This window comes from Macrosteles quadrilineatus, unplaced genomic scaffold, assembly GCF_028750875.1.
Source record: "Macrosteles quadrilineatus isolate MER2022 unplaced genomic scaffold, UCM_ALF_1.0 Scaffold_3__2_contigs__length_128488019, whole genome shotgun sequence".
Classification (NCBI taxonomy): Eukaryota; Metazoa; Arthropoda; class Insecta; order Hemiptera; family Cicadellidae; genus Macrosteles; species Macrosteles quadrilineatus.
In genome coordinates this window covers 3066233-3089912 of record NW_026542596.1, presented here as the reverse complement: position 1 = coordinate 3089912, position 23680 = coordinate 3066233, and the positions used below count along the sequence as shown (strand labels likewise).

At 34.4% G+C, this 23680-nt stretch overlaps 1 protein-coding gene across 6 annotated transcripts in view; it reads left to right on the top strand.

Moving 5' to 3' along the window:
* The window catches only part of LOC128990912 (nucleolar transcription factor 1-like), a 148431-nt gene that overhangs the window by 106446 nt on the left and 18305 nt on the right, over positions 1–23680 (top strand). For 3 of the 6 annotated variants that reach the window (XM_054413562.1, XM_054413563.1, XM_054413564.1), the window contains 4 exons: positions 3872–4009; positions 10832–10899; positions 16545–16728; positions 20132–20248. In XM_054413562.1, coding sequence (XP_054269537.1) covers positions 3872–4009; positions 10832–10899; positions 16545–16728; positions 20132–20248 — 507 coding nt within the window. The remainder of the gene's footprint in view (positions 1–3871; positions 4010–10831; positions 10900–16544; positions 16729–20131; positions 20249–23680) is intronic. The other 3 variants (XM_054413567.1, XM_054413566.1, XM_054413568.1) reach the window with 3 other exon arrangements.

Sequence of the window (23680 nt, the reverse complement as noted above, 5' to 3'; positions counted from 1 at the left end):
TTGTAATAATCTTGTATGGTTTTTATACAGTTAACCGATCAAATCAGGGAGTCCACTCTGCCCCACCCTGTATAACATAACACTTCATCTATTGTAATAAAAATGTATTTTTTTGTTTTAGTCTAGTAGTATTTGCATAGCAACAAGTGTTCTGTCTTTATAAAATAACGTTTTAGTTTGAATCTGATTATTAGTGTATCCTACTAATCTGATCAGCAACATCACCCTGTATTAAACAAACAGGGTTGTGTCCTAAGACACTAAATCAAGTTTTTGGTTACATTTGTTTTTGGTATAGAAAAGCGGATTCAGTGTTTATTTATCTGTCCAGGCATTGGCATTTTTTTAATTATTTTTGTAGAGAAAAGGTTTTAAACCCTTGTCTTGTTACTATCAAACATCAAATTTGTGTTTCACTGAACAAAATTGCCTTATCACTATTCCTTAGATTGAAATGAAATGAAAATCCTTCTTTATTGAGGTGAACTTAGGGCCTCATGGTCCTTTCTTACAGTTAACCTCTAAAAAACGAATAATAACAACAAAATACTAACAAAAAATATAATACAGTTTTTAACTTAACAAGTTATAAAATATCATAATTAATTTCATCTTCCCTTACATACAGTACACACCCTCTGCATCTAGGCTTAACCCTTATTAACCCTTAAATAGGGAAGAGAAAGGATATTATAAGCAGGCTTACCTTAAGAAATGTAGGCATCCCACTTCATTCACTACAGAACACAGAAGAAAACACAAAATAAAATAAACACTGGATATTTGGAGGCCACTGGCTCCTTTCTCAACATGGAGAGTCACATTAGATATTTGGAGTCTTTCACTGGTAAGGAAGCACTGCAAGCCTTCCACTGGAAACCAGTTTTTAAATGTAATAGATTTAAAAACTAAACTCACAGTGTACTATGCAATGTTCTTTTCTGTCTTGCGATACGGGATTGAATTATGGGTAGCAACTTCTTATTCTGTTGTTATTAGGATCATGATCCGTTGTTATTAGGATCATGATCCGTTGTTATTAGGATCATGATCCGTTGTTATTAGGATCATGATCCGTTGTTATTAGGATCATGATCCGTTGTTATTTGTGTAAATTACAATATATTAATGAGTAAACTTAAATATTATGAATTTTCTGACATGGCTCTGTCTTGGATGCATTCATATTTGGTTACCAGACATCAAAGAACAATAATCGTAAAAAATGGTAAAAAATTTATTTCATAGTGGCTTAGCACTAAATGTGGGGTTCCGCAAGGGTCAAGGACCCTTGCTATTTTAAATATTTATTAATGACTTACCTCAAAATGTATCGTCTAACCTTATCTTATATGCTTATGACACTACAGCAATAGTTAAATTAAATAATTTGCAAAATCTTAAACAAGAAATCAGTCTTTCTATTCTTAATTTATCTAATTGGTTTACAGCCAACGGGCTAAAACTTAATAATTCTAAAACACAGATGATGTTATTTCAAACAATTCAGAATAGGCAAAACTCAACTGTTGAACTATCTTATGATTATAATATTATATCCTTTACTGAAAATGCAAAATTTTTGGGCTTAGATATCGATAATAATTTAACATGGAAAACACGCATAAAAATGCTAGTTGGTAAATTAAATACGGCATGCTTTCGAATGTATGTTTTGAGAAATGTAATGGATTTAAAAACTAAACTCAAAGTGTACTATGCAATGTTCTTTTCTGTCTTGCAATACAGGATTGAATTATGGGGAGCAACTTCTTATTCTAAAGCAGTTTTCGAAATTCAGAAGAAATTTATAAGGATTTGATCATTTATGCCTAAAAGAACCTCATGCAGAGCTTTATTTGCTAAATATGAGATATTAACTTTGCCTTCACTTCATATATTTAAAATGATGGTGAATTTTAAAATTAATTATCAAATGTACAATGATAAACAAATCAGTCATCTGTATCATCTGTATCCTACACGCTCAAAAAATTTTTAATATCCAAGACATTGCCTATGTTTATATGAAAGATCTCCTTATTATATGGGATTAAGGCTCTACAACAGTCTACCCACTAATTTCAAAGAAATTTACAGTATTCCAAGATTTAAAAATGATTTCAAACAATACCTTTTACAGAAAAATTATTATAAGACTTTTGATTATTTAAATGATAAGTAAATATATATTAGTTAAAGCTATGTGGATTTTAGTTTTGTTATGTAGTGTTTAAGATCTCTGACAATATCACCTGTTTCACAAGCTAACGCTGGATCTGTGAAATGTTTTTGTGTTAATAAAGTAATATTCCATTTCATTTCAGTATTTCTTTTACTGTGCGCTGAAGAAGAGTATTCCTTGTATCAACTCAGGACTACACTAGAAGGGATAGCCCAGTCCTTTGAAGTGATCGCGTGTCGCCTGATGCTGCTCCCCCTAACTCCACGTGCCACTACCGTTCCCCCCTGCACCACTGTGACATAACATAGGGCGCTGCCGCTAGACACTGCCATTGTAACATTTGCTTTACACTCGCAGTTTTCTTCCATTTATAACGTGTAGTTTTAAAGACTTTTGGCTGCAGTGTCGCAATTTGTCGGAACCACTCTAAAAAAATAAAGATGTAGTGTATCACGTTAATCATTTAACAAAATCATTTCTTTTTATGAAAGAAAAAAAGAGAAGAAAAAATATTAGTTATAAAATCTGCTCTTGAAACATTTAAATCTCTTGGCCTATAAAATTAGTCCTCGTAAATCAATTAATATGCCAATTACAAGCCCGATAAAAATTTCTATCAAACCTATCAAATGCCTTTCTAAACTTGATTTGATCAAGCCCTGCTACAAGTAAAAAAAAAGCCAATATAGAAATAAAATGCAAAACTAATTAAATCAAGCCCTCCTAAAACTTTAAGCACAGAATTAAGCCCAAACAAATCTACAATCAAACTCAACATGTGAACCAAGTCCAAAAATACGAAAGTTGCAAGAACCAAACTCTGATAATTGTTGCTATTTAAATTTCAATGTGTGCCAAGAAGCCTTAAGATTGTAATCTTTATCAGAATTAGACACCTCAAGATAAAACAGCAAATTTATTACAACAGGAAATACCAAAATAAAAATGTAAAGTGGAAAATCCTGTAAATAGTAGGTCTAAATAAAAATTTGTATACTACAATTTTATTTGTGTTCTGTATCAATTGTATGTGTGATTTAATTATTACTAATTTGACCAAAAGAATCGGATGTGAGTGTGTAAGCATAGAAATTGAATCACTCCAAGTTAAAACAAAACAGATTATTATGTTCAGGCTAAAAATCCATAGTTGTTGCATTTTATTTACAAATTACAATTTACTGTTAAAATGTTAAGAGCAGATCAATTTAATTATAGTTTCTTAGTAAATTTTTTTTGTACTCCACTAGTTCAAGAATATCGCCTATTTTACATTATTGCTATTATTGATTTCTGTATACAATTTTTTTAATGAATTATATCATCGTATTTAGGTAACTGTTAATAAATACGCCATTAAAAACTGATATAGCTATAAATCTGGATTATAAGAACAAAATTCACGACAGAGCAAGCACAAACACAGGTACAGTATGAGATACTGTACTGCTGTTGTACGGGACAGAGACTGCGGCTACGTCACACCTGGCCGTGCTGGGAGGGGGGCTGGAATCATTTTTTGAGCGCTAGTGGGATAGCCCTTCTATGTTTGTAGTCCTGGTATCAACTGGCCCTTCTTTTTAACTGAATATCATACCCTTTCACTGTCTTTCTCCTTGTTAATATTCAAACACAGCTTTGTACTATAAATTATCATTCCTGATCATAAAAAATTCACTTTTTAAGTCGCTGAATGAGGAAGAATTGAAAGAATATTCAGCTTGGAAAAAAGCAAAAACCGGACAAACATTTAATGAAGAAAGTGTAGAAGAAGAGTCTTCTGAAGACGAATCAGAAGAAGAAGAAGAAGAAGAAAATGGAGAGGTAAAATATCAGAAACAAAATTTTATCAACAGTCTTTAGACAGTTTTACAATAGACAATAGACAATTAATCTTTATTTACACATTCATTAAGAATAGTAGTAGCGTCAATTTACAATTTTTTTTTTAATGTGTGGTTGAGGTGTTGTTTAGTCAAAGACCTGTTGATGGTATTCTTTTAAGGAATAGAAAGGTTGATTAATGAGCCATTGATGCAAAGCTGGTTTGCATCAACTTTTGAACCATGTCCGATTTTGATGAAATTTGGATTAAAGGTGTAAAGCGGGATAAACTTGAATGAGTTCGCGAACCAGCACGATCGGACCATGGGAACGGGGCTTTACGGGGGGTTTTATGGGGTAAAAATTGGTTTTTCTCACTTTTCCCCCCTCAAAACACAAAATTTCCCGATTTCTCTTTAGACCTTTTTAAAGAGCTTAAAAAAACAAATAATTTAGTATATTAAAGTATTTCTGTTTGATTATTAGTAACGGAGAAAATAAAAAAAATTGTAAATTTAAAATTCCCATACGTTATTCTTATGGAGAATATTGTCAAATGTTGTAGTTTGCTTGTTTATGGATATATTTTGATCAAACTTGGCAAATTTATTTATTTTGTACTAAGCTATCAATATTTTACTCAAAAACACTTTATTAGTTTCCTTGTAGCAGCAAACCTAGGTACTCGTTAAACCTAATGTTATTAAAATATATTTAACTGAAAATCCAATTCAGACAAATGGAAATTCGCTTAGTCGGTAGGTTTGCTGCGGCGGGGGTATTTTTGTTTTCTGAGAACTCTTTGCATGTTAGTGGCAGAGGTTCCACCCCATGCTACAAGTCCATATCTCATATGCGACTCGAAAAGTGCAAAGTATGCTACTTTTGTTGTCATGTCATCTGTTGCATTTTTTATATGTTTAAGAGCATAGATGGTTGAACTTAATTTTTTACATATATTGTCCACATGAGGGGTCCAGGTTAAGTTCTTGTCGAGTGTGATGCCCAAAAACTTAGCTTCATCTTCCACTTCTACATCTGGGAGTCGTGGCACTTCTTGAGATTTACGGCCAAAAGCTATTTGAGTTGTTTTAGATGTGTTTACTACGAGATCATTGTTATAGCAGTATTGGTAGGCCATGCTGAGTGACACATAGGATTTTACTTCTAGATTTTCAGCTAGTGGTTCATTAACACATTCGCTGCTGAAAACCTTTAAACAGGCGCTCGCCAATGGCGGCGAGGCCCGGGCGGAGCCGCGACGCGCTAACTGAATCAGCGATCGCTATTGGTATTGAAATATCTCAGTAAGACGAATCACAAAAGAGCAGTGGTGATTGTTCTGCGTTACTCCGAAAGTGGACGTAGTTCACTGAAACACCCAAAGGTAGCAGCACTGCCTGGATCAATAACCAGAGTCTTTGTAATACGGCTCGAACTGAGAAAATCCCCGAAAACGGGACAAAAGCATTGCCAGACGGGATTTTACGGGCAATTTTTGTACCAACCTACACCAGAATAAAGCTCGCATTATAAGCTACAGGCTGGTAAAGATTACAACGTTCCCCAAACAATAGCTGAACCACACTGATCCGGCAAACAATGCAATGCGCGCTCCCCCACCCGTGGACCCCCCGCTCCTCAGCTGAGACGCGCGGGGTCCACCGGTGGACCCGCCGCATCGAATGTGTTAAACACTAAGGTTGTGTCATCAGCATACATAAGAGTAAGGCAGGCGTCTCCTATTTGTTGCGGCAAATCGTTGGTAAAAAGAATAAACAGTACCGGACCCATAACTGACCCTTGGGGAACTCCTCGATTTATTGGTTGAAAATTTGATCTTGCTTTTCTTATTAGGCTGTTAACTCTGTGCCTTAGTTCTACAAACTGACTCCTGTCTGTAAGGTAGCTTTGAAACCATTCTCTTACTATCCCTGATACCCCCAGGGAATCCAGCTTTTTAAGGATTAGCTGGTGGTCAAGGCAGTCAAATGCCTTACTGAAATCAAGAAAGATTCCTGTTGTTAGATTTCCTTCATCTAGGCTGTCAATCAGGGACTCAACCATCTGAATTATTGCTGTTGTTGTGGATTTCCCTTTTGTAAATCCATGTTGCAGGTTGTTTAGTAGGTTGTGATTTATGCAGTGGTCTAAAAGTCTTTTTAAAACAACTTTTTCATATATTTTGGAGAAGGTGGAAACGAGGGAAATTGGTCTGTAGTCGCTTGCTTCTAATGTGCTACCTTTTTTAAATTTCGGGTATACTTTAGTTATTTTAAGTAGTGAAGGAAAGATGCCTTGTTTTAGGGACTTATTTATCAAATCAGCCAATGGTAGTGCTAGTTCATTGCAGCAATGCTTAGGTATTTTTGACGAGATTTCATCAATTCCAGACGAGTTTTTTGCTTTAAGTTTGTTTATAATCATTTTGACTTCCTTCTCGTCTGTGCTTTGAAAGGAGGAAAACGGTGGACCTGTTTGAGTTACGTGTGGAGTTTGAGCTGTGTTCTTTAGGTTTTTTTGTTTCTCTACTGTTTTTTCTCCTACTTGTGTAAAAAATGTATTCAAATGCTCTGCAACATGGGTCACATTACTTATGAGTTGGCCATCTACTTGAAGGGTTATTTCATTTAGGGATGTTTCCTTTTTGGACGACACTGTGTTTATTGTTTCCCAGATAGCTTTAGATTTATTTTCAGCTTTCATCAACTGGTCAGAGTTAACCTTTTTCCGTCCCCTCATGTGGACAATATATGTAAAAAATTAAGTTCAACCATCTATGCTCTTAAACATATAAAAAATGCAACAGATGACATGACAACAAAAGTAGCATACTTTGCACTTTTCGAGTCGCATATGAGATATGGACTTGTAGCATGGGGTGGAACCTCTGCCACTAACATGCAAAGAGTTCTCAGAAAACAAAAAAGGCAGTCAGAATAACTGCAGGACTCCACAGACTCGACAGCTGCAGGGAAGCATTCAGGTCACTCAAAAGTACTTACCCTTGTAGCACTATACATCCAGGAAGTTGTGTTATTTGCAGTAAGAAATAACCCTACAAGGCGTGGCGAAATGCACCAACACAACCTGAGAAACACCATGCAGTACAACCTTCCACAACATCGCACGGCACAGTTTGAAAAGAAACCTTATCGTAGTTCTTTTTATTTTCAATAGAAACCCTTCTGTCATCTGGATTTCCCGTCACCTTAAACTTTCGTAGAGCTTTAAGAAATTCGGCTTTGAGTCTCACTGCTTCTGGGTCCATAGAGAATTTTAGTTTATATTTTCTTTGTGTTTTTATCTTCTTTTGGGGGCAGGCTGCATCCATAGCTACTCTCACTATGTTACTAAAAGTTTTAAAAGCTTCTTCGGCATTGTTTATTGAGGTAACACTAAGCCAGTTTTCTTGACTGAGAAGATACTTGAGGTCTTGCAGGTTTTTATTTTTTAGGCAGCGTCCAATTTGGGCTGGATAACTTGAGTTGATGTGTGAGTTGAAGTTTACAGTACAGAGTTGAGCAGTATGATCCAAAAGTCCTGCATTGATGATTTCTGGAGTGAGTTGGTTTGTGTCCATATTTGTACATATCCAGTCAATGGAGGTTTGTGTTAGATTTGTTATTCTCGTAGGTGGAAGCTGTAGTCTCTGGATGTTGTGCATAGCAAGAGTTCATTTAAGATAATGTGTTTCCTGTTTGGGTTACATAAATCAACGTTAATATCTCCCATGATGATAAGAGGGGAATTTTCAATTTTTGTTTCCTCAATTAGTTCTGTAAAGGTGTTTAATGATTCCTCAAGGTCTCCGTTTGGCGGTCTGTAGGTTCCCAGTACAAACAGATTTGAGTTCTTGAATTTTATTTTTATAAGAGCTGCTTCAAATAACAGTTCTTTACAGTACTTGGAAACATCTATGGCTACTGTGCTGCTCTCAAGGCTTTCTTTTACAAGAATGCACACACCTCCCTTTCTGTGTTCTATTCTACTATAGTGAGCCTTGAGGCAGAATCCAGTAGCTATGACGGTGCTACTTATTGTGTCAGGTTTCAGTCCGTGTTCTGTCAGAATTACTATGTCAGGTCTGGTTTCTTCTAAAAGGTGCTGTAGTCTATTTATTTTATTTGAGACTTCCTGTGTATTTTGGTGCAGCAGGATGAGTTTGAAGTTTACATCCTGACTCGATTGTCTAAAAAAAACAGTCAGGTTGCGTTTCTTTTGTCTCTGCTGATTTTTGCAGTTTTCTTGAAGTAAAATCAGGCTGCGTTGGAATAATCTGAGAAGGTGAGGAAAAATTTACCTAAAAAATGTGGCAGATCTTTACTATTAAGCCTATCATAGGCCTAAATATACCAATTAATTAAGGCGGGGGGTCCCCATTACAGTTAACATCAAACATTCATAATTGAATAATCAAACATTGCAATAATTATTGCTATGACAATTTACTTTGGACAAAGCCTTATACAAAAGATTTAGTATACATTCAACTAACTCTGGGAAACAATGATAGAAGAAACGTTTTAACATGCAAAACATATAAGTGTTGCTTTCAAAGCTAAGCAAATTAGGGATAAAGAACAATGCTTTAAAGTTACTGAAGTCTTACCTTTCCAACAGAAAACAGTTTGTAGAATTAATTCACCAAAACAACAAAAACTATAAAATTCATTACCGATCCTCTATTAGAGATGTGAAATTTGGAGTGCCTCAGGGGTCCATCTTAGGCCCTTTATTATTCATTTGTTACTTTAGAGACTTTCCCCAACTCAGTGACTTGAGTGAACTTTGCCTATATGCCGATGATACTAATTTGAAAATCACTGCAAAATCAAATGATGAAATTGAACTTAAGGCAAATTCCGATATAGCAGTTTTAAATAATTTTTTTAATTCTAATAATTTGCTTCTTAATCCAGATAAGACAAATTTCATTAGTTTTCAAACTCGAGAATTAGGGGATCAAAATAAACCATTCATCAGACTCGAGAACACAGAAATTCTAAGTATGGACAACATGAAATTCTTGGGATTGGTAATTGATAAAAATCTTAAATGGAACAGTCACGTTGAAAAGTTACTTGCCAAAATCACATCAGGATTATTTGCTTTATCTAGATTGAAACCCTTATGTGAAAAACAAACTCTAAAAGTTATATATTTTTCATATATCCACTCAAGTATATCTTTTGGGATTTCACTTTATGGTGCAACTAGTGATTACAATTTGAATTCTATTCTAAAAAAGCAAATGAAAGCTATTAGAATTATCTGCAATTTAGATTTTGAAACTTCTGTCAATAAAGAACATTTTAAATCTGAAAATATAATGACAATTTACGGAATGTACGTTTATGAAACAATTTTATCAGTAAAGGACAGACTTCATGATTTGGAACGAGTTGGGGATAGTCATAATTATTTCACCAGAAATCGGGAAAACCTTGCAATTGGCCACCATAGTCTAAAACTTTTTGAGAAAAAACCCATGTATGCAGGATCAAAATTTTATAATAATCTCCCAATCGAAATTAAATCAGAGACTTCCAAAACAATATTTAAAAATAAATTAAAAAGATTTCTCATCAGCAAGGCTATTTTTTCTTTTGAAGAGTTGAATAGTCTTTGAAGTCAAAAACAAATTCAATTTATGTATTTTTTGTTTAGAAAGTTTGTAAAATTTTGTTTTTATTTTATTATGTTATAAATGTATTTAATAACTATTAGGCCTACTTGCAACTGTTGACACTATTCAATGTATTATGTACAGGAAATGAATAAAGTAGTTTTGAATTGAATTGAATTGAATTGAATATGTTCTCTCAAATTTGTTGGGACAAAGTTTGCAATTAAATATTTAGATTCCCCCATAAATCTTATGGGAGAAACTCCAACTTTGATGGCCTGTGGGGCAAAGCCCGAGGATTTTTATTACAGGAATTGGTGAAAGGGGGCGTCTACACAAAAAATACTTTATTTTGACATGTCGTTTGTAAAAATCTGTCTATTATTAACGGAGGAGTAGTGTTTTGTAGAAATCGCCTTCACGTATTATATATAAGAAAAAAAACTATATTAAAATTAAAATTATATTAAAAAATATTTATATTTAAAATTATACTAAAAAAATGGTTCTAAAATGTTAGCATTAGTATTGACTGTCATACGCCAAGCAAGCAATAGATACTTTCTTGGAAGTTCTGTTTAGAAACTACTTTTCATTTACTCATAGTGCATACAACCACAACCAACTCTCTCTCGTGTAGTTCTCCCCTTGTCAGCTCATTTTCACTGTTCTCACCCTTTCTCTCCCTCTCCCGCCCCCTCTTTACTCGACCACCCCTTTCTCCAATCGAAATAACCGGTATGGTACTGTTGGTGAGAATAGGCTTATGCCAGGTAGTCTTCTCCACTTGCCTTGACACTTTAACGACCCCTGAATTTACGAGTTAGATAAGACGACTCGCCAGTTCTCCTACAATCACCCAAACTTAACCTGATAATCATTTTTACCTTAAACTGATCAGTTTAAGGTAAAACTGATCCTTCGGGCCAATAGTTCTCCCGAACTAACTAAAAATATAGGGGACCCGCAGACCCTTTTGGCAACCGGTACTACTAAGTATTAATGTGTAATGAAATAATGTAATTAATGTATACAATTTTCCAGGAGTTCTATGGCTACTCAGTTACTCTAGATTTAGATTCCACTCTGGTCTGGAATAGAAAGGCAATATAGGAAATTGTATTAAAATCCAAAAATGTATTATCTGAAGTAGTCCGAGAGATGTTATTTACTGAAAATGTTTTGTGTTGAAGGCTGCTACAGCAGAACCTGAGAATGATGGTGAGGAACTCTGGAAAAATGAGCCAAAAAAGCCTCCGGTGTAAGTAAAATAATTAATTAAGTTGTTATCGACCCTACCTTAATCTAGATTATAGGCTTCAACAGTTAGATTGTCAGATACAGGTATACTTGCGCAGAAGTTATATGGAAACAGGAAGTTTTGTTACATTTGACCTTCTATAAAAGTTATATACTGTGTCAAACCTTAAGTTATATGGAAACAGGATGGCCGTGTAGAAGGTCTAAGGAAGTTTTGTTACATTTGACCTTCTATAAAAGTTATATATTTTTAAACAAATCATTTGTTTGCCTTTCAACACTATTAAACTTTAAACACTGTGTCAAACCTTTTCCTATAACTCTTACAGTGTTAATAACATGAATAACTATTAAAGTATCCATTTTATCTACAAGTAAAGTATAGGTATGAAGAAGGTAGAATTTCAACTCGGATCAGATATTGAGAGGTTTGTTTTTTGATATTTTCCCACTGCCACACGATATAAAGTTAACTGGGAGTGTCCAGACTTTAATCTTGCTTGCTCATCTTAATTAAAATGGATGCCATTTTGATTAGGGGTGCGATACTGACCTCTGGTTTGCACCATTCAATTTCTCTTAATAAACCATTTAAAATGAGGGGTCACATGATAGGTGTTTACATTTCAAAATTTGGGGCTGGGGTAAAGTTGTAACTTTTATGAAAAGGACAATTTTTATGTTGTAAATATGTGCCGAATTTGGTTTTCCCACTGCAACGGGTTAAAAAGTCAACTTGGGGGTTCCAGACTTGCCTAACCCTGTATTATGACTGTTAAAGAACCACCAAAACATAAGTAGCAAGTAAAATTCGACACTGGCATATTAAGGATTGTCTGGCAAGGTCCGTTTTTACCATTCTTAGAAGCTATCTTAATTACGAACGGCAAAATGTTGTTGGGGGTGATAGTGAGCTACTTAGAAACACTTTTTCGGGCTGCTTATACAAAATTATACATTCATTATGACAGCTGGCAAAAAAATAGCCCCCCCAAAACATCTCAAAATAAGTCCCCCCCCCCCAAAAATTCCTGTGGCGCGTTTGTGGGGCACCCCTGGATCGGTCTAGTAGTGACTGAGAAAACAGACTTACAACTGCTTATTAAATATATAGATTTTCATTATCCGGAATTTCATTATCCGCACACCTCTAAACAAAATACAATAAAGTATAATGTAATCATGATATTTTATTTTATTGAGCTCTGAGCTGCCATTTCAGAACTGATGAATGTTGTAGATAATAATTAACTAGCATTGATTTGTCAGTAGTTGAAAACAAATAATTTGTAACCTTGACTTATTAGGTAAATAAAATACAATAATTTATCCTAGCGTACTGAAGGTTAAGGTCAAATACTTAATTAATTTTGTAGACAATTAGTTTTTACCCTGTTCCGCCTGTCACCTAATACTTCAATTTAATTAAAACTATATACGGTAACTAGAATTTAATGGATATGAATTACAGGAGTAGAGCTAAAATACTGTTGCGGGCTTAACAGGTTCTTTACAACAAAAACTTGGTGATTTTATAATAGCTATTTTATTTACACTAATATTCTGTATTTACAATAATTACAATTTCCTAACACCAAACTAACCCTATTAGGGGTGTGCGAAGCAGCAAACAAATTTCGATTCGAAGCAACGATTCGATTCAAAAGATTTTCGATTCGATTCAATGAAACTCGATTCGAAGCAATACGAAATTTTTCTATTCATAATTGTCAATTGAGTGGATTAACAATAATTAAAATTATATGCACATTTGTGTAATACAAATTTTTGCTGATGGATCCAAATAAAGTACACTAACCTAACCTAACTTAACCTAACTTAACTTAACCTAACCTAACTTACCTAACCTAATCTAACTTAACCTAACCTAACTTAACCTAACCCAACTTAACCTAACCTAACCTAACTTAACCTAACTTAACCTAACACAACTTAACCTTTGAAAATACGCGATATTACCGGCAAATAACTTTTGTAGGAGAGTTGACGGGGAAGTTTAAACTTCCCGTTTTCCCTCGTCCGATGGCGTCTACCTGGTCGAGTGGTTGTGCCAATGGTGCCTTTTCCAAGCAGGCGAGTTGACCCTACTTATTCCCCTCAAATCATTGTGCCAATACTGCCATGGGCATGAGACCCAAAAATGTGTGCCAATCATCCCGTCCCCGGGCAACGATGTGTGCATTCAAGGTCATCAACCCCCACCAAGGACCCACCTCCCCACCCACCTCCCCTCTTACACCACCCGGTGTATTTGTCCTTAATACGCCGCTAGTGTGGCTGGTGGACACTTCCGGTAACATCCTTTTAATTTTGTATTGTATTGGATCATAGAAATATATTTTTTTTTAACCCATCTAACCAAGATACAGATCTGTTCACTATATCAGATATATTTCTTTTGTTTATAATTTAATTTATTATGTAAAATACTAAAATATATTTTTAATTAGGTATGGAATAAACAATAAATGATTAAACTAGTATGTCTGGATAAAATAGTCTTTCTTTTGACTTTGTTTTCTTTGCACTGTTAGTGTTGCGTCACGGCTTTTGTCTTGTCACTCTTGTCAGTAGACGACTAGACTGGCTCTGGCTAGTGGCGGTGCGGCAATTGCTCTGTTGCGTCTTTATTCTTAAAGGTCGTGAGCCAACTTAATCTTTAATTCTCATTTGAACATTTTAATTCCTCTGTAATAATAGATTAATAATATAAGAGTGTTTCTTTGGAAATAAATTATCCTTTTTTTTCTGTTGCTGAACAAATATTCGGGGACCCGCAGACCCCTAACAAAAATACCAAATGTATCAGTCTATAACATTAATCTTACTAGTTAAGTATTAAGTAACAATTTTTCAGACTTATTTTTAAAATGATTTTGGAGTAACCTATCTTGTTTTGGCTAGGTTTACAGTAGTAAAATATTTCTTACACTGCTTACATCAAGAGAAAAAACAAAACCTCTCATCATTTGCAATGTCAAAACAAAAAAAATATAAAACAGTTAAAGCTATATTTAATGCAAAGAATGTATTAAATAAGAACGCCTTTGTAAAGGAAACGCAACAGCAACGCGCTCCTGTATTGCGGGTATTGCATTGACTTTCTGCAGGCGTTTTTCGTATATGGATACTGACTCCCTCATGAATCGAATCGTTTTTTGACCACCACTGAATCGAATCGCGATTCGATGCATCGAATCGAATCAAAATTTCGATGCATCGCACACCCCTAAACCCTATCTAACCTAGCTAATGTAATAGGAGGGTCAAGATATACTGGTAGTGTTGTTAAACAATAACTTGTTGTGCTGACCTACTTAAAGCAACAGCCTTCAGTAGGTCAGCACAACAAGTTATTGTTTAACAACACTACCAGCCTACTCACACAACATTGCCAAACACTTCCTCTTTACAATATTTGACCCTCCTATTACACTAACGCCTATTCTAGTTTACAATGTTTCTACTTACAGCTAGCCTCTACAGGAGGATTTATCACTACTTCTGTTACAACACTGTCACTAGTGTCACTACACTGTCTCTACACCGTCACTACACTGTCACTACCACTAGCACTAGCACTGGTCACTAACACCGACGGGCGCTTGGTGCGACGATTCTCGGAAGGCTCAACTCAACTCAACTGCCGTGTGCCGGAAGACGGTCACTTATATAAGTTTGCCGTGGAACATTCTGGAGACCCCTAGTAGCCCAAACAAAGCTGTTTACAGATCATCAAGCTTCTGGTGGATGTCAAAGACCCTATTGACGTAGTCCGTTGACATGGGTCTATTGTCTTTCGGAGAACCCCGTGTTGACAAACAACCCTTTTGGGACGGCGCCTGGCTATTGTTGCGCGGGGCTCCTACTTGTAACAATACTATCGGATAACGATGGACGTGAGCTGTTTCGCCCGTCCGGTAACAATATATTTAATGAAAATGCGATAGTATACATAAATTAGTCTACACCAAGAATTAATTTAATCTCAAGAAACAACTAATTTAGCTTGCAATAATGCTTAACAGTCTTGTGAAGAGTTATAACCAATTTACCTTGGAACTATCGTAGCCTATAATTTCCACCAAAAAGGAATAATAAAAGCAGCTATAATAACAATAGTAAATTTAAAATATACTGAGTAAAAATAAAATAAAATAAAATATACGGAGTACTTACTGTTGAGGTCTGAAAATGGGAACAAAGACTAGGTTTAACTGTACCAGTGGGTTTTGTATAAGTTACATGGTCTGGGGGTAGGGAAATTATATGCTATTTTGCAAGAAGCCTAAAGTTGGCAGCCTTGTTGTTTACATTTTGACAAGTTGTTTATTTATTGTTTATATTTATATTATATATTTATTTTTTATTTAGGATTTATTTGGTACTTATAGGCTATGATTGGGGCCTAATAAAGAAGAAACTTTTAGCCTAATTCAATAAAATTATTGCTTTTAAAAATATTGTCATATTTTATAGTTAATATTTTTGTTTGAACCTGTATGAATATTTATGAATTTCTTTCAGAGGGTTAAATTAAATTAAAACTACCGTGTAATTATACTTTTTATTTACCATTAATTTTCCTCTGAAGGCTCACATATGAGCCATCGGTCAGATACAACATTTCAATGGGGTTGTGGTCACTCCTGACCAGATTGGCTCATATATGAGCCACTTATAAATAGTTAACTATCTATAATAAAACGTGTCACATGACTGTGAAATAAGGCGTAGTACACAGATAGAAGAGATGATTTAGGAATTTCTGGCGTAAGTTTTCTTAGAAGATGGAGTACACGAGATAACTTGACACATATCCGCGCAATGTGTTTGCTCCAACTTATCTGGTATCTAATGTGAATCCCAGAAGCTTTACAGTGCCATCTTCCTCTACTCTCCTCTTCCGCGTACAAACCAGGACTGGGTTTTGTCATCATTGATTTTCAAGCGGTTTACAACAAACCAATCCTAGGCTCTCTCGAGCAGGTCTTCAGCCTCTGTTGGCAGTTGGTGAATATTGACACCTCTGGTCAGCAGCGTTGTATCGTCTGCAAATAATAATGATCTCCCACTCAGATGAAGGTCGTTAATCATTATAGTAAAAAGAAGAGGACCTAGGATAGATCCTTGTGGCACACCGTGTGAGAGATGGCCTATGCTGGAAAGGGCTCCTCGCAGAGACACAACTTGCTTACGGTCCCTCAGATAGTTTGAGAGGCTCTTGAGAACAACACCGCCAATGCCATACTTGCCCAGTTTTAGCAGGAGAATATCGTGAGGTACTACATCAAAAGCCTTGCTTAGGTCGCAGAGGCTAAGCTGCACAGACTCATTTTGCTCAAATGCTTCAAAGATGGCGTTGACTAGGCTCATCAGGGTGGTGGTGGTAGAGCGGCCTTTTCTGAATCCATGACTAACTTACAACTTTAGCGCTGAAAGATGGGATGTTAATGGATAGTGTCTGATTTTTTGGATATTTGTTTTTTGTTTTATGTTATTCTGGATATATTGTATAAAGTAATAATATCTGTATTGTTACATGTATCTTGAATTATTTCAATCCTGATTTACATTTAGGGTGTATTTTCTACAGCAAAGTTGTAAATTTTTTTTTCTCAACAGAACTGCGTGGGATTTGTTCAAAACAGAATTTTTGAATAAAAACAGTAATTTGCCAAACAAAGCGGCATTCAAGCAGGCAGCTGCACAATGGAAAACTCTTTCACAGAAAGAAACCGAGAAATACAAAAAACGACACCAGCAGCTCAAAGACAAGTACATGTCAGATTTTGAAGAATTCCTTAATGTGAGTACTTTTATCATTGTTTACACTTTTAAACCTACCTTTTAACTATGAATGAGTAACATAAATTTCATGGTCTGTAACTTTTTTTATTTTTCCACACTTTGTTTCTGTACACTTTGCAGACTAGATATACTGTTTCCAAAAAGGGGCCGGTAAAGTCAGCTGGAGTACTGTATACTTACCGCGGTATTGATCACTCACAAGCTCCTGACATTTTCAAAATGCAATAATATGAGTTTTTAGAGTAGGCTCTCAACAAAGGTAGATACAAAAAATATTTGAGTAGTTTGGCTGGGCACATTTTTCTTTCACAAATAACAAATAAATATTTGTAAAGTTAAAATTTTAAAATAATACCTTTTAAATCCAGATAACAATTCGGTTATAATTTATTTTTGTAAAAAAATACAACCGACTTCAAACGCTCTAAAAAGAATGAAATAATTTCAATAAAGTAAACTTTTGTATTGGTCAAGCTCACGTATTTTAAGTCGGTGCGGCTCTATGATGATTTTTGATACACAATTAAATGAGGGTGTCCATATTACAGGTGACTTTCTATAACTAAAGGTGTTAATCTGCATGTCTTTTTCATTGTTATGCGTTGGGTGTTATTTTATTACCGTAACCAAAGATCGGCATTATAGTGGTATTAACTAGTATATTTAAAAAGATTATAAAGCATTTAAATGTTTCTAACTTGGAAAAGTAACGTTTTAATATTTAACCAGCTTTTTCCCTGTCATAATATCAAAATAAATTATTTTCCTATTCATAGAACATTTGTGTGTGTTATTTTCATAATGCATTCATTCTGAAGTAAACATAAAATACAAGAAAATACTTCCTTTGATATATAAACAAAACAGCTCAGTATGTTTTTTTTTTTATATTTATGTTATCCAGCTACTATTTATTGATTTTCAAAATACACACACAATATTTTATTTCAATCATATTTGCAGTTAGAGCTGCGCCGACTTGAAATATGAGAGCTTGACCAATACAAAAGTTTACTTTATTGAAATTATTTCATTCTTTTTATAGTGTTTGAAGTCGGTTTTATTTTTTTACCAAAATAAATTATTTCATGATTTTTAGTGAATGTATAATTTGTTATATATTAATTACTTAAGGTTTTTTGATAAGCAAAACTGTTTGAAACAATCAAAAGTGCCACATAACAATCATTATTTTAAAACTGCTTTAGTCACCTGTTCAGGTTACATAATCAATGGGTATAAAAATAAACATTTTTAGATATTCCTTAAAAAACAAAGAGTTGTCCATTACATTAGGCCTAATGAAAAACTAAATGTCTTTTCTAGAGACATTGAAATGTCAGACATCATAGTTTCCTGCAATCTGTGTACTTCTACATTATAAAAAGAAATACAGTAACGTATCAAGCCTTTTGGAACAATATGAAAGTTATTCCTCAGCAACCAGCACTAAAAAATCTCTCAAAAGTAGAAAATTGGTTGTTATCACCTGAAAATATGTATATGAAAGATTGGTTCAGCTAAAAGTGGTGTAAGCCGGGTAGGTGGTTTTGTTTGCTCAAGATATAGCCTAGTCGAAATTGCAAATCATCTTACTCTAGGACTTTCCGAAGCAGGCATAATAGTATTGATATGATATAGTAACTGGGTAGAGAATGTTAATAAACATTCCACAAGTCAGAATATTCAATATTAAAAACAGAATTACTGTATACACAAATCAGGTCAAACGTTAAAATACTTTTTTCCTACAGTCACCCGACAAAGTTGGCTTCCTTGTACTGTTTATAGTACAGAAAGCTGCTAATTGCTGCATATTTATACTTTGCATTTATACTTGCATATTTATACTTTGTCTTACGGTTTATACTTTGCCGCACATCAGGATTCCCACGAAACAACACAAAACAGCGTGGTTCTATTTTGCACGTAATCCGTGTACGCTTGGAAATAGGTTGGTAACACTTAAAGATGATAATAATAATATGAGCAGCTGATTGACTTTATAACTACGATTTAACCTGTCATTTCGTGTTTATAGTTTTGGTATGTCTGAACTTTCTGGACTTTTCTTTTAAACGTTTTTAAAACATTCCTACGATCTTAATAAACAAGAAAATACCTTTAAAGCATTTTTTTTTGGCGCGGAAACCACTTCAAATTACAAAAACATACGGAACTATATTCTCAAAACGCAGAGCACATTTCTTGCCGAGGAAAAATAGCAGAGTGATACGGACCGCTGGTACTACTTTCTCTAGGGCACCATTTGTGTTGCCAGCTGAACCTAAAAACGTGTTGTATAGTGTTTGAAAGACTAATTATTTATATGCTTTATAGTGACTGTAGGAAAAATATAATGTGTAACACGAGTGAAAAAGGCATTTGCTGCACTCGAGATCATTCGTAAACATTGCTCTCGTGTGCAGCAAAGTGCCACTTTCACCACTAGTTACACAAATAAATATTTTATAGTAACCAAAACAAAATGCATTTTTTCAATGTAATTTATTTAGGCTCCATGGCAAGAAATAGTTTTGACATGAAGCAACTGTTTCATGAAGAATTGTCTGTAGCTTCATTTAAATGGTCTCAACTAACAGCTGTAGGGATGTTATTATTATTTATTGCCTTCTCTGCACAAATATAAACAAAATAAATGTTGAATATTTGTGGATTTCAGCATTTTTCACCGAAAGAAATATTACACTTAAACATAATATATATAAATAATAATAATAATAATAATAATATAAATTTTACACTGATCGGTAAAAGAATCACAGAGAAATTGGTGAACATATATAGAAAAAAAAACATCGCCACAAAAAAAATTGCGAACCTCCTCCTTTTGTTGGTAGTGGGGAAGTCGGTTAAAAATAGTGTACTTGATGTTGATCAATGTTGTTATTGTATGAATTGTGTTTTACCTATCCTGTTAATTTCTTGCTTTTTTAAGTGAGGCAAAATGTAAGTAAACAATCCGGGAAGGTGTTTACGGTACTCGCATGAAATTCTGTTCCTTGCAATGTAAGTAACATTTTTGTGCCATAAACACATACTTCCCGACCTTGTTATGTAATACTATGGTGATTTGCATAATAACAAGTGGTTTTACTTTGTTGGATAACCTTATCTTTATTCTGATACGTTTGTGTATCCTACTAATCTGGTGTATCCCACAAATAGCACCTTGCATTAAGCAAGTGTTGCTTTGTGTGAGTGATAGTTTTATCAGTTATCATCATCCCTCAGATTAATATTTTGTTTTTATTTAGTTAAATATTGAACTTCAAGTAAAATTCAAATTAAAAAATGTTCTAAGGCTACTTCTTTTACTAAAAAGCTCTTCTTTTTGTCCTAAAATAAAGCCTGATCATAAAATCAATTATCTTTTTTAGTCGCTTAATGAAGACGAATTGAAAGAATATTCAGCTTGGAAAAAAGCAAAAACTGGACAAACCTTTAACGAGGAAAGTGTAGAGGAAGAGTCCTCTGAAGAAGAATACAACGTAGAGGTAAAATGGCAAAAATAAAATGTTACTAATAGCTGCTAAGTCTTAGGGCAGTTTCACTTCAAATATGGAATATCTCTACTTCATTAGGACCTTGATATCTCCAAGCTGACGTGATTAGGGGTGTAAAATTTCTGTGATGATTTCCTATGATACTGTGATTTATTTATGACAAAGTATATGAGAAAAACAATATTTATATACTCATACATAATTTATGTCAGGTGATTCAAATATTTTGTTTGTTCACAGCGTAAAATTCATAAAAGCGTACAGAATTTTTGTTAGTCAAAAGGTTAAATAGCAACAAAAAATCATCAAGAAATATAAAAACTTCCATAAATTATATTGTTGTGACTCAAACAAGTGGCCTGGTATTGTTAATGCTGATAAGTACTTACACTGGATAAAATGTATCTATTTTTATTGAAATAACTAAAAGTAAACTCTTTTATATAAATTGTAATGATCAACTATAAAAGTAAAAAGTAAACATTGAAAACAATAAACATCTGTCTTGACCTTATTTGTAATTAACTAAACCATATGTAGTCAAGATAGGCTAAAGGATATGACAGTCTCCCCCAATAATTAAGAACAATCTTTTTCAATCAGATCTGGTAGTCTCTAAACCTTGAGGGCATGCGACGCTCACGCAGTGGTCTGGCGTTGGTATTATCAGCCTGCTCACGATGTGGTATGACATTCTCAGCTTGAGCCCTTTCGGGAGATTGTTCTTCTGGTTGCCTTGGCTCTGGAGCTGCAACTGGATCTGGATTCCTATGTACTTCTGGTCGTCTTGGAATCCTGGGAACATCAAACGACTGCGTTGGTCCGAATGTAACATTTTTAGTTTTTGCCCTCTGTACCAGTGCTGGGCGTTGTTGATTGATTTGCCTGCGAGATAGTGTCTTTTCTCAAGCTTCTTCTTTACTTGACCAAACTGCCATGTGTTTTTATTATTGATGAAAAGTTTGACCTGTACCCTGTGACGAGGATGGGATGAAACGTGGGTAGTACGACACAAGTCCGAGTAGACATTTGACCTCTTCAGTATTGGACGAGCGAGGCTTCTGTTGGACTGCTTGAATTTTCGTTGGAGATTTACTAATTTTGTTGAACTCTACGACTCGTCCTAAATACTCAATTTTTTCTTGAAAAAATGAGCATTTGTTTCTTTTGACATGTAAATTGTAATCAGAGAGTTTCTGTTGACAGGCTTGTAAATTGTCACTTGTCCATCTTAGCATCATGCTTCAAAGACGTCAAGCCAGGTCTCCTTACTGAGAAAGTATTTGAAAATACGGATGTTATCTTCCGAAAAGGAACGCTTCATAGTGTGCTTAGGATGATCATCAAAACCATTACGTGACTTCACAACCACTACTTGTGCATGATGATCCGAAAGGGCAGTAACCAAAACAGAACAACTCAAACTATCATCTGGGAGGTCGGAATACACATGATCTATGAGAGTTTTTGATTGTTTGAATTCTCTAGTGAATGACGTGACTCTATTTCTCAGGCCATGAGATGCCATCATATTTACTAGCCCGTCAACTTTAACATCTGAAACAGATAGATCTACATTGAAATCACCAACGACCAATGTTCTGACATTCGGCTTTTGAAGTTTTACCAGACAATTTGATAAACAACTGTTGAACGTTTCAAGTGCCTTTGCACTTGTTGCCAAGACACTATTTCACTGACCATGGACTACATTTTAATAGGCGAGGAAAAGCTAATATTGTTCAAAAAGTTGCTGCCATATTAACAACATCTAACAAAAACTATTTTGACCAAAAAGACAAAGCTGTAAATTGTATAAAGACCGATACTACCAGCAAGATCAACATTGTAGAGGTGGACATGTTTGATGCAATGGATCAATGGAAAATGGATGTCTCGGCTGTCAAAGTCAAAGTCAAATCATTTATTGCCGCAACACATTTACAATGTATGACAACGTCAAAAATAGGTACTTTACAACAAATTATTTACAAATCAATGCATCAGTCCATAGATTTACAATTATCAATGAATTCATTCAAAGAATATACACTAAGCTGCAACAAAATACATTTCAACTGTTTCTTAAGACATACAGGTTCTAAACTTTTAAGGCGAGGTGGTAACATATTGAACAGTCTTATTCCTAACTCAAAAGAACTAACAACTGTGCTTTGATAATTACATTGGTTTATCCTAAAATTATTATTATTTCTTGTGTGATGACTATGAACAGTTTTGTTTGTAGGAATAACGTTTGAGTTTAACTTAACATACATAATACTTTCAAGAACAAGCATTGAAGTGACAGTAAGAACTTTAAATTTTTTAAACAGAGGTTTGCAATGTTCACGGTGATGTGCTCCTGCCATAACTCTCATTGCTCTTTTTTGTAGTTTTAACAATTTTTTTACATTAGTATCAGTTCCCCAAACAAAAATACCATACAACAAATGGCAGTGTACAAAAGCAAAATATACTGATATCAATACATCTACAGTAACAATGCATTTTAATTTTCTCAACAAAAATATGGCTTTTGAAACCCTCTTGCAGACAAAATCTATGTGCATATTCCATTTCATATTTGACTGAAGAAGAATACCTAAAAATTTTACACTATCAATATTTCTATTAGCACTGTGACTAAATTCTAAGCTTTGCGTTTTATTTTTATTCAAACACAACATGTTAGCAGCTGTCCATTCATCCACAACAGAATTACATTTTGAAACTAGTCTTTTTAATTCAATAGAATCTTTACAAACTATCTGAACTGCAAAGTCATCTGCATACATATAAGGAAATAAGCAATTATCATTTAAAATATTTGGTAAGTCGTTAATGTAAATTATAAACATTGTAGGGCCTAATATAGAACCCTGTGGAATACCTGTATTTACAGGCAGAAAGGAAGAGTAACTACCATTACAAAAAACTGCTTGAAATCTATTTGACAAGTAAGAGCTAACCAAATCTAAAGAATGTTGATCAAACCCATAAAACTTAAGCTTATCTAATAATATCCTATAAGAGATAGTGTCAAAGGCCTTAGACATGTCATAAAAATTTCCCATGACACTGTACCTTGAGTCAACGCTATATATACATTGCTTCATAAAGTCAACAACTGCAGTACCTGTGCTCCTGTTTTGTCTGAAGCCATATTGATTTCTTGAAAAAAGATCATTACCTTCAAAGTATTCAATTATCTGACTATTTATCAATGATTCAAACACCTTGGAAATTACTGGAAGAATCGACACAGGGCGATAATTGTTATAATCAGACATATCTCTCTTTTTGTATACTGGAACAATCTTTGAGATCTTCAAACATTGAGGAAAAACACAATTATCAATACACATATTTATCAAGTATGTCAGCACTTCAACAATAAAAGGTGCAGCTAGTTTCAATATT